At 39.4% G+C, this 12,796-nt stretch overlaps 1 protein-coding gene across 1 annotated transcript; it reads right to left on the minus strand.

The window, feature by feature from the left end:
- Positions 1–282: 282 nt before the first annotated feature.
- Positions 283–2,853, minus strand: LOC148697941 (protein SHI RELATED SEQUENCE 5-like). The gene is made up of 2 exons (XM_088691037.1): positions 885–2,853; positions 283–751 (listed from the first exon to the last, which is right to left on the minus strand). The coding sequence occupies exons 1-2, from the start codon at positions 1,807–1,809 to the stop codon at positions 405–407; spliced, it is 1,272 nt and encodes a 423-aa protein (XP_088547163.1). The 5' UTR covers positions 1,810–2,853; the 3' UTR covers positions 283–404.
- Positions 2,854–12,796: the final 9,943 nt, after the last annotated feature.

Here is a 12,796-nt window from a genome sequence, read left to right on the forward strand (position 1 = left end):
ATGCAAATGCAACCAAATAGAAACTAGAAAGTTAGAAGCCGTGAATCCGAAAACAATGAAGGGGAGAAATTAACGGCCTAGTTGATAACTATTTCAGCTTTCACTCGTTTGATAATTGTTTAGTTTATAACAAAAATTTGAAAATTGAAATTCATAATTTGAAAATTCGAAAAATGTAGCTATCAGTTTTTGGTAACAAATGACCCTTCATTTTTCAAAAAAAGAAAAAGTGAAAACAAAATGGTTATTAAACGAGTTATAGACATGTTAGTAGACTGCAAGTTTCAAATATTAACAACAGGTTAACATATATAGTAGGAAGAAAAGTTAGACAAGTACAATGTTGTTCCTTCCAAACCACAAGGGGTAGGGGGTACCTAATTAAATAAATCCACGGTATAACATCAATTTATTGGATTACCAAAGTTTGAACCTCCCAGCAATCCTGCACCAGACGCGGCATAAACATCCGACGGGTCAAGAATCGGAGAAGAAGCCCCATTTCTTCCTCCGCCATTGCCACCACTAGTAGTGCCACCACCCCCCAAATGCAATTCAGAGATGTCAGGAAACCCTTCTCTACCATCAACTCCTTGATCATACAAGAAGCCTTTGAACACATGACCGTTAATTTTGACAACGGCCTGATATGCGTACTCATCCTCGCCATCCTCCACGGCAGTCACTCGAACACACTTGAAAACCGCTGGGGCACGTACTTGTCCCGGCAATGGATCTTTGAAACCAGCATCTGTATGCATAAATTATACATAAGATGGTACATTTTTGTTAGTGAAATAAAACAAGTGAATCAAAACCCTAGATAGTCAAATAATACACATGTATATATATGATTCGAGAGAGAGAGAGGTGAATTAAAGAACCTTGGTGACTAGAACTAGTGTCGTAGCTTCTAGGGGGAGTAGTGTTGGAAGTGGAAGTGTGAGAAGGGGTGGTTTGAGAGGCGCCAACCAGTCTGGGCTTCTTGGCACTAGAAGTCGACCCAGAATTAGACCCAGCCCCACCGCCAGCCGCTGCAGACATCAGCTGCCGCTCCCTGCGCCGAGCCGCCGGCACCCACGTGCTCTTCAAGTGAGTCGCACAGTCAAAACCCCGGCTCTTGCAGCACGTCCTGCACCGCCGGTGCGTACAATCCTTCTTGGCCTGGTTCCCGCAGTCTTGACACGTCATGGTGGACGACCCCGACGATGCAGCAGCAGACCCAGCGTTCATAATGTTATTCCCTCCCCCGCCGCCACCACCGCCTCTTCCTCCACCACCTCCATCTTGGTTTAAGTGGATCCCGCCTAGATTAGTAGTAACGGCGGCCTCATGATGATTTTTCTTGAAGAAATGTGGCGGGTTCTGCTGCCACAATTGAATCCCTCCCCCTCCTGCTGCTGAGGAGCTTCTGTTGTTGCGCTGATGGCCGCCACTCATCATACTCATTCCCATTCCCATTCCCATGCTCATACCCGCAGGTGTGTGAGTGTCTTCATCATCGTCATCGACATTTGACATATTAGGTGGGGCGAGACAAGGGGTTGCTGTGAGAAGAGGAATGACTCCGACGCCGACACCAAGAGCGGTTGCGGGGTTGTTGGAGGCATTGATGGAGTGGTGATGGTCGGAGGAGGAGAGGAGATTGGGGTCGTGGCCGGGGTGGTGGTGGAGATGGGTGTTGTGGTGGTAGGCGGCGGCTGGGGCAACGACAAAGACGTCGCGGAGGCCGACCATGCCGGCCATCTCGGGAGGGAGGTGGCCGTAGGTGAGGGGTCTGTTGGAAGGGGCGGAGGACCACATGGACATGGTGGAAGGGGAGGCGGAGGAGGGTCCAGCGGCGGCGGGCCCCGCATTGAAGCCGAGGGAGAGGACGTCGATGTCGGGATGGTGAGTCGTGGGCCGCCCTGTGGTAGCGGAGTTGTTGGAGGAAGATGAACCCACCCAATCTGCAAATGCACCCGAATCGGAAGGCAGCCTCCTTGTAGTAGCCACAACTACTGAATTAAGTAACCCAGCTCAAACCTACACCCTTTTCTCAAATTTTCTAATCGGCTTGTTCTTCCTTCCTTCTTCTGAGCTCTCTCTCTCTCTCTCTCACACACACACACACACATATATATATATGTGAAGGAGGAGGATGAGAGGGAGAAAACCTATGTGTGGGTGTTATGTGTTTGTATGAAAAGTTGTGTGTCTGAAATTTGATCCAACAGATGGTTGTTGTATCGACGTAAGAATAAAGCTATTGCTAGGTTCAGTTTTTAGAGAGAGAGAGAGAGGGTTGTGTTGGGTGTGCGTGAATATATATATGCCTATATATATATATATGTAATTGGAATAGTGGCGGTGCCGTCACTGGTGGTTCCGTTGCTGCTGCTGCTGCTGCTTCTGCTTCCACTGTCACTCGTTTGGCTTTTTATGAAGATAAAGTTGGTTTATTTCTGATCAGAAACAGATGGAGAGTTTCTACTTCTGCTTTTGGTTGTGCTTGTTCTTGTAATTGTGGGTGGGGGGCTGCCCCCAAAACCCCAAACTGTTACAGCAGAATTAGACAACACCAAGCATAACCTATCTCCTATCTACTGATGAGAGAGAGAGAGATGTAATAACAAATTAATAGCAACAACGACCTTTGCTGGGTATTTTCTGTTGTTGCTATTGTGCCCAGTAACCTTTCTCTCTCATCATCATCATGGATCCATATCCATCCATCCCCTTCTCTTCTCTTCTCCTCTCTCTCTCTCTCTCTCTCTCTGAGCTAGTACTGATGAGCCTTTTTATCTTTTCCTCTTAACTCACTCTCTCTCTCTCTCCCTACAAACCCTTCCTCAGCATGTTTCCTAGAAAGCCAACTGAAGGAGGTGGGTTCCTCTCTACCTCTCAGTCCCTCCCTCACTCTCTCTCTCTCTCTCTCTCGCTCTAATAATCACTTAGCCTAAGGGCAACACAACATATTTCATAGGAGAGACACAGGACAATAAAGCCAGAGAGAGAGAGTATAAAGACTTTTGTTCTCTAGTTTTTGTAGGTTTGTGAGTCTTGAGAGCAATTCCACTCGTTGTGGGACTGAGAGGACAAAGGCAAGGACAATGACATTTAATTTGTCTTTACTATTTATTTTGAAAATTAATTGTCTTTTGCAACTTCATTTGTTGAACAAGAGCATGAACAAGGATAAGTCACAATTTTTCTTTTTAAATGCACAATTATGTTATTTAATAATAGACGAACAGGTTAAACTGTGAAACTTCACTCGTTGAACAAGGGTAAAAGAACGAACAAGCCACAAATATACTTTTTTGTTTTTTAACGCACAATTATGTTATTTATTAATACATGAACGGGTTAGATTTTTTATGTGAAAATGAAGACGATGATTAGGTATATATAGAAAATAGTATATAACTTTTTTTTTTTTTTTTTTTTTTGTAGTTTTATAGATAATAATTTTGAATTTTCCAAATTTTTTCAATATTCAAAAATGTTTTTTGTTTTAAAATTATGAAAATACTGGAACGTTAGATATCTTGATTGTTGAAGATCAAAAGGTTGAAATCACATCACATGGCTTAATGGTTGAGACTTTTTTTTTTTTTTTTTTTTTTGGGGCTCAGCCTCACGTGGGTTTCACTCGCCCAAATCAAACGTGCAATGCACATTGTGAAGTCTAGTTTTATTGTTTGACTTTCCTTGTCAAATGTTGTAAATTATACCACATGGTCCAGTTAGATTTAGGGTTTAAATGCTACTTTGAGATCGTGCTGCTGGAAATATCATTTCAAGAGCTTAACTTCTCTTATCAAAGGTTGTTCATACATATGCATTTCACAACATTATTTTCAATGCATTCTATCTAGCAGTTCTGTCTCATCAAAACTTTACGCGAGCTGGGCACACACTTTAAGATAACCCACATGGGCTTTCTGACCACTTTTTTCCAAAGAGTGTTTTTACGCCCTAGATCTTTTCAGATTGATTTTGCACATGACACGTGGTTTTTCTAGTCCTCTTTCTGTTTGAACATCAAGCCCTCTTTAAAAGCCAATCTAGGGTTCATTAGTTTTTGGGGTTTGAGATTGGAAAATTTTTTAAAGCTTTATTTTTCATCTCCATCTCATAACTCCTAGGAGCATCAAACATATTTTATTGGTAATGTTCTTCATTTTCTAAACCTATCTTTGAAATTTCTTGCTTAAATTCGTTTTATATGCTCATTTGTTTTGGCTAGGAGTTTTGCATTTTCAGAAAATAGTTGATTTTACACTTGAGCTACCTCTTGTGTTCTTCATTAAAATCTTAGCCACAAAACCATGTTCATACATCAAACACCCAATCACTGCATATTAGGATAACATTGTCTTCATAGTTTTGTTTTAATTTGGTGGTCAAGTTTTTCAAGTTTCAAATCTTTAGACTGACCTCTTTTTAGATTCACGTCGGTTTCATCTTTCAAGTGTTTGATTGGTGAAATTGACTAGACATCGAATCCAAATTTGCATCAACTTCATCATAACATTATTTGCATAAATTGATTTGGATTCGTGCCACAATGTGAAGAGCTCAGGAAGAGCTGCCACTTCGTGAAGACCGAATGAATCCATCTTGTGTAAGGCAAGGTTGCACAAAGGTAAAGTTGCTTTATATATTAGGATCTAGGAATCCAGCTTGTGTGGTTACTTTGTAAGAATCTTGATTTCACTAGTGGATTGGACTTAGTGGAGAGTCCCCGGTTTTTTAACCCAAATGTGGGTTTTTCCAGCCAAAAACTTCTTGTGTTATAAACTAAGTTTACACTGCATATTATGAGCAATGAACTGATTTGTTGTTGACTAAGATAACTCATAGTGAACTAAGTTTGATTCATAGGTTTGCATTTGATTAACTAACGAATCTTTACTTAGTTGACTGGTGAGCTTGACTAGTTAATCAACATACTTTAATTCATAATTGCTTTGTTATTGCTGTTTGCATAATGAACCAATATGTAAATGTGTTCAAGCTTAGGAATTACTGTTGCGAAACTAATTTGGGTAGACTCTGATTAGTTGAACATATTGGACAGTTATGTTTCGTTATTACAACTACAATTTATATCTCTGACTAACTTGTAACTAGTTGACTAGTCTACTATACAAAGTTAATTTTTATTTGCAGGATATTCTGCCTAGTACCCAATTTCACACATGCCAAAGACAAAAAAAGGTGAAACATGGCTGACATCTTGCCAAACCAGTAGGTTGGTTGGGCTTGACTTGGTCCACGGACATTGATCAGCTTCACTTGGGCCACCATTTACCCTCTAATTTTTGGGTCTCTAGAGGACATTGTTGAGGTTAAAGGGCATTCACAAGCTCTTACCCTTTGCTAATAGTTGGAATTGCTTTAAATTCACATGAAAGCCCCTCATTCATTAGGGCAAATAGTTTACTCCTTCATTCAACATTAAAAGAAATTTTTATATGTATTTGGAACACAACTCTACATGTTAAAACAAGAATAGACAATAAAATTAATAATTTTTTAATGTTATATTAATAAAATAATATACAGGACATTGCATGACTATATTTCAGGTTCACTGAATAATTGCCTTGAAACTAATCCTTCTTCTTAACTTCATGGTGCGTGTATACCTCACTTTCCCGCAGCGCGTGGAGTTCATTATTCTACCACTAGTCTTACTGAAAATGGTGGTGCCCACGCTAATGGAGAGTTGCAATGCGTCTTGTGTACACCACGCGTGCGCATTAATCTCTTCATTTTTCATCAACAAAACGTGGAGACTAAGTAGAGTCCCAAAATCTACATGTTTTGTCATTTTTGGATCTAAATTTGGGTTTATAATTGTCAGTTGATGGAGGTGAGGAGAATGGATTGAAATAATGTCAAACTGCTTGTTGTTAAGTTGTGTTTGTGGTGGTTTATCTTATATCATTAATTCTGTTAGCATTGCCACCGCCATTGTGCCACTATGCCACTGTGCTATGGCTAGGTTTGATTGATCACTAATTATTTACCTATCATTAACCAATTGAAGTTCCAATTTCATGTTTGCCTGTTATTATAAAGAGTGATTAAATGTAGAAATCTCCAACACTACGATCTTTTATGTGTACTTAAGATTACATTGAAATTCAAGTAGCTTAGAGAAAGTCTACTCCTAATTTACAATGTGATTTAAAGAGCACAAAAACCCTAGCAACAAACCCATGCACCATTGGGCCTTGCTTAGGCTTGGGCTGGCGACATCCTCTCATTTCTTCCTCCTAGCCCCTTCTCTATCCTTCTACCCTTTCCACAGTGATCTCTTTTCTCCTTCCCGCTTCCCACATCCACTGTTTTTTTTTCCACAATCACTTTATTTTTCGACAAATCTTTCTTTTTCTACTCGCTTCCTCTCCCCCACCTTCTTGTTGGCTCCCACCACTCCAAATTGTCTCTGCTGATTTATAGGTCCTTGGCATGGCTTTCTGGCGATCATTGCCGCTCTCGTTTCTCTAGTTTGCAGTCTCTCTCCATCTCATCATCTTTTGCACCTTCTCTCTAAGCTCTAATTTCAATTTTCCATCCCTACTCATCAACCCTATTCCCCTTCATCAACATACCCCCACCCTAGCTTTTCTCATCTCCCTTGTTATCCCTTATATTTATGTTCCTATAACCAAGATTTTGATTTAAGATTGTTGGATCTGATCTTGCCACAAGACCCATCCCTCCCTACACATTGCCAAATCGACACGCCAACAAAATTAGGCAAAGTGTAGTACGATTCACATCTCAACAAGGGTGTTTTACACACACCATTTATCCTTCCCCTCATTCTGCTACTTGCCTTAACCTCCCTTGCATTTGTGGTTGCGGATGGTGAGGCGGGTGTCTTAATTTGGCTCACCACTTTTAACTTTACTATTTGGCTTGTTTTCTTTTTTAGGGTTACTGTGGTGTTGTGTTGCCTTCTCCAGCTTCTTTCTTGGGTTTTCTCCTTTTTGGCAGCGACCTTGGTGGCTGTTGGCATACCTGTTGTGGTAGCGGCGGGATGCTGTTTGCTTTGGAAATTAGGATTTTTTATGTTATGCCTTGTTGTGTTTAATTTTTCTGGGCCTATGTTAGTATAGGCCTCCCTATGTACTTTGGGTTATAGCTCTCCTTTTACTTAGGCCTATTTACTTTGGTTTTATGTCTGCTTCATTTATATAGGGCTGTAATATTCCTGATCATCAATGGAGTTTTATTTTCGACCAAAAAAAGAGCAAGACTGCCCCATACCTAAGGCAATTGGGCAATTATTGCCCTAAAACTCGAAAAATTATTTCTACCCAGCCCAAAAGGTTGGGCAAATGGTGGGCCCAAAATAGCTCGATAGCTTAGTTAGTCAATTTTGTCCTGACCCAGCGCCTGAATGCAATATGATATTAGGCTAGCGTCAACCACATTCTCATTTTTTTTTTTGCGTCAGGAGTCTGCATTACATGAGCGCGTGAATGTGTTAACCAAAAAAAAAAAGGCATTGAGGCTCGTTACAGCACACTTAACCTATTTGCACATGAGCCATGTGCCCCTTTCCCATCTATTGGACCTTGGGATTTCCAACAGTTAAAAAATTTTTGAATTCAAACCCAATATGGGCCCTTGGGTATCAAATACTTATATAATCGGAAGGTCCATATTAATCAGTTTTTTTAAGGGTTAAAAAAATGAAAAAAAAAATTGAAAAAATGGATTGAGCCATTGTGCCCATGTGGCACAATCTAGATTGTTGGATTGCAAAAGAAAATTAATCAAACGGTCCATATTAATTTGATGCAAGAAAAATATATAGGATAATGTCACATGCCGCTACAAGATTGGTTAAAAATATAATAAAAATGTAATTTCGGATAATGACACGCGGAGTAATGGTATTGGTTAAAAATCTTATCAGAAATTAAACATAATATTACCTTTTTATTAATTTTTTTAAAAGTAATTTTTTAATTGTTCAAACAATTCATTACGAGGTGGAGTGTATTCAGACAATTACTATTCACTAAGGCAATAATTGCTTATTGCTCAATTGTCTGAGCAATTAATGCCCTAAGGGGTGAAATTGCTCTTATTGCTACAATTTGATTATACATGTTGGAGAAAAGTCTCTTATAAGAGATATGACAAAATAATAAACAACTTATATCTAGGAACTTCATTTTTATTATTATCGAAGCTTTTAGTAATAAAATTCTACACCTAATAATAGGTGATTGAGTTAGAGAATATATAAGTGATGGTGGTGGATCATGTTGAGTCTAAAAGTTTAACAACTTTTATACTTGTTTACTTGTTTACTTGATCGTTGGATGACCTTAAATTTCCTTTTATGCAATTTTACTGTGTCAATGCAAAAAGAAAGGAAGATTAAACTCTTGGACATGTATTAATGAAAACTGTTGAGAGTATGAATTCCACATAGAAAAAAGAAGGGACCTTGCATGTGCTTATAAGTAGTTGGCTTGCTTCTCATATTGCAAATTGATTTTATGGTCAAACCTTAACTTCATAATGGTATCTTAGAATGTTTCCCATGTGTGAAGCCCAACAACAGGCTTAAAGTTGGATACATGTCAGAGGCATGTTGAAAGCAGGAATCTCACATCGAAGAAAGAAGAGACCTTGCATGTTCATATAAGTTGTTGGACTATTTTTCATATTGTCAAATTGATTTTATGATGAACTAACTTCCTCAAAGCCTTATAATTTCAAGTAGTCAATAGAAGAGTTGAGAGTTAAGTTAGGGTTGAACCCTAAACCCTAACTGTGAAATTTCGTCCCCGAATTTCCCTATCTAAAATTTCATATTTCGTAGTTTTACAACGCATTTTTATTTTCGACTTAGAATTATTTCTCGAATTTGTAAAGGATGAAGATGCCTTTGTTAGGCTTCGTGGAATTCTACGTGGACATTTTAGATGTTTTCATGCTTTTCCACATTTCTTGGCATATGTGGATAGTACGTGCCGATATAAATGCATGGGCGCAAGCAGAACGAAATTCGGAGCTAGAACGAAGATTCTATAAAGCTTGGAAATCAAGGGCATTTTGATAACGTGACCATTGTTTCCACACATGTTGTTTATTCTTTTGTAGCCTTATTGTGTGTGATGTGTGGGGCCCACCCCCGTAATTCTGGAACCCTCTCCACTCTTCTTCTTGATCTCTCACTTCTCTTTCTCGTCTCTTTCATCTCTCTTTTTTTCCTGTGAAACACAATCAACCAAACTGATTTTCAACGAGCAAATGATCACCCAAACCACCATCAAAATCTTCCTATTGACCATACGAACGTGAATCCAACTCTGATTTCTTGAAAATCAGTGCCCAAACGAGAGTTCGAAGTCAGTATTTTAAGCCTACACTTTTTTGGTGATTTTCTCGTTGATTCTGGCAAGGTCATATTTTTAGTTACAATAAATCAATTCCTTGTATTGGGTAGATAAATTTTCATATATGGATCACCAAATTTGGTTAAAAAAAAAGTAAATTATGGTTGTCTGAAAAGTTCCCAGAAATACGACTTTTTTTTTCTTCAGATTCTGGTAATTGTGACGGTGACTGACGGAGGTAGCTGCCGGTGACCACAAGAAGGTAGAAAGAGGGGTAATATTCTGTTATTGTTCATAATATTCCATAACGCCATCAAGTATATACTATGAATCTCCGTTAGTTTTAACAGAATACTTCGTCTCGGTGACGAAATAGTCTACCAATCCCAACCTAGCGTATAATCATTAGCCATGCATCCTTTCACCATTTTAGCCTAGTTTCATAGGGCTATGTGTGCATTTTTTCTCACCACCATAACTATGATGATTAGGTGTTGATTCCAACCGTTGACTGCGTTGAATGAGGGTTGACTTTTGGTCAATGTGTCTAAAATCATTCTCGATTTTTGTAAAGGATGTGTGAACCTAGAATTATGTGATATATCGAAAGAATTCTAAGTTGAGACTTGTACTTTGTTTGAGGCGTTGTGATTTATCGAAAGAATTCCAAGTGAGTGACTTTAATATTGGGATATGGTTTTTACTCTGAAACTTCCCATAGTATCATACTTAGTGGATATGGCATGGATTTCTAAAATATATTTTCTGCTTAATTATTGCTTTTAAATGCCGCCATTGATCTATATTATGAAATGTGATTATTTGAAATGTTTGAGAAATATAAGGGCTAGTAGAAGACCTTTACCCTAGTGTCACGGGGTTAGGTGACACTGATTCTGCACCATATGTAGCATTGGTACATGGATGATCCTATTTGGTTAATCCGCAAGGGGGGACCATACTATTTTAGGATCGTGCTTGGTTAATCTGCGATGGGCGATCCTTATTAGTTAAGTATGGCTATACGTACTTAGGGGTGATTATGCTTGGTTAATCTACAATGGGTGATCATCGCCTATCAGTGTTTATAGAAGTAACTCTGGTTGGTTAATTCGCGATGGGGGGTTACTATCTACCTGGTTACTTATTCTCAGGCGTGGTTTTGCTTAGTTAATCCGCTATAGGGGCCACTTCCTGCTTGGTTAGTTATTGCAGGATTCGGCTGAATTGTGTCACTCTAGCCCTAGTTTTCAACGTATTTATGAATATAGATTTGATATCCTTTGTGATTTGGTTTAGAAAAATCGTTGGTTGTCTGGGTGACTCCTTAGGGATTTCCAGTCGAACTGTGACTCCTTAAAAGTATGAATTTATATTTAATGTTTATGAATTATGACTAATGGACCTGTTTTATGATTATCATATACGTCAGATTATTATCACTCACACCATCTTCGCAGCCTATCCGAGTTTTTATTTTGCCCGGTGCACTATTCCCACTATGTAAGGGCTGACTGTGCAGGAGACAAGCCTAAGTAAATACAAGAAGTTGGTGAGGTAGCAGTTTAAAGGTCAGAGAGTTGGAGCAGCTAGGTTACCCATTTACCTACCTTGTATTATTTTTTGGACTTATATTTTGTGTGCCTACGGGCATGTCTTGATTTAAATAAGGTTTGTGTATCTTGGGTGTACAGGCTTGTTTATATTTTATGGAAGAAATGCCATTATTTTGCTTATTTTGAGGTATTAGTTCTAGTATATCATTTTGTATCTTGTACATATGTTACCATGTCACTTATTTTCCCAGGTCACGTGTCAATCTTGAATGTATGTCGATACGTCCAGGATCGAGCATGGAATTTTTTAATGGTATCAGAGCTTAGGTATTAGATTCCTATACTTTACCTTAGAGTGAGGAACGTTAGGTAAGTCAGGGGTAACTAGACCTCTATATAAACAGTGTGAGTTCGTTCTTAAGTCCTACTTATTCGCTTACATTGAAATCTTTCATTCTTCAAACGTACAATGAACATTCCACATGTTGGTACCTGGGCGATTGAGATGACCTTACCAATGATGACGGAGCTCCTGGTACTAATTAGAAGCTTAGGCATGACTATGATGGACCCAATGAAGCTTTCTCAGCCATTAAGGATTTGACCCAACTTATGCAGGCTCACGTACGTGCGACTTCTGCAAGGGAGAAGTCATTTTATGGAGAGTTTCGTATATACAAGCTATCTTCGTTTGGTGGTACTACTTATCCGTGGGCATCTGAGTCCTAGATCAACTAGATTGCCAGGGTTTGCGCCATTCTGCATTGCTCATCTAAGGAGCAAGTGGACTTTGTTGCGTACATGTTGACATGCGAAGCTTACAAGTAGTGGCAAATTACTCATCCATTTTTAGTATCCAGGGGATCTATCACTTGGGAGCATTTTTCAAAAAGCATTCTACAAGCAATACTTCCCAAAGTCTTTCAGATATGAGCTCGAGGCGGAGTTCGCTACCATCGAGCAACGAAAAATATAGTTGCGGAGTATGTGGCCCACTTTACTAGACTTTACTGTTTTTCTCAACCTCCCTCTGAGGAGAAGACAACGAATAAGCTAATTAGAGGATTCGAGCCGAGCATTTGAAATCTATTATCAATTCAGGGATTGACTTCATATGCTTAGGCCATTGATCGTGCACGTACAATATAGCTTAATAAGGATCGTGATGTACAAGCGAGTGTAGAGTAATGGAAATTGACACGATTAAAGGGTCAGTCGTCTGATTCATATTAGGGAGTGCCCGATGACTTTTGGAGCTTTCATCTAGTGGAACTTATGGCATTTCTCACGTTGGACAACATGGGCTTACACAAAAAGGCTTTCTAGCTATTTCTAAGATAGATTCTCAGCAATTTACTAAGGGAATCATCACAGTTGGTTTCATGGTGATGCTCAGAGTACCTTCAGGAATAGATCTCATAGTTCTTCCGAGGAAGGATCAGAGATGCAGTCACAGAAGACTATACCACGAGTTTGCTCACATTGTAAACGTTGACATAGCGGTCCATGTAGAGATGGGACTAGGATATACTTTTACTATAACTAGGTTAGTCATTTTATGTGTGGGCACCCAGAGGCGACAACTATTGGTGTAAGCATAGCAACGGCTAGTATTGGTGGCTTAGTTGCACCTTCATCTCAGAGAGTGTCATCCGGAACATATTCAAGCTCGGGACAACAAAGAACTGGACAATAGAGAGGTCGATAGCTGGAGACGGTCAACAAGGAGTAGAAGCTCAAAGTAGTGGAGCTGGCACATCTCAGGGAGGTTGTTAGTGAGTGGCCAGAGTTAGTGCACTTTCTACATTAAGGGATGAGGCCGAGCCTGACAAAACTACATATATGCTGAGTTTAGAAGCTCAAAGGGGGAAAGATGCGAAA

This window comes from Pyrus communis, chromosome 3, assembly GCF_041283825.1.
Source record: "Pyrus communis isolate YQ-2024b chromosome 3, ASM4128382v1, whole genome shotgun sequence".
In the NCBI taxonomy this organism is placed as follows: Eukaryota; Viridiplantae; Streptophyta; class Magnoliopsida; order Rosales; family Rosaceae; genus Pyrus; species Pyrus communis.

Coding starts and splice junctions, on each gene's coding strand:
- LOC148697941 (XM_088691037.1), bottom strand. CDS start 1,809: ATGTCCATGTGGTCCTCCGCCCCTTCCAACAGACCCCTCACCTACGGC. Junction 752..884: donor CACTAGTTCTAGTCACCAAG/GTTCTTTAATTC, acceptor TTATGCATACAG/ATGCTGGTTTCAAAGATCCA.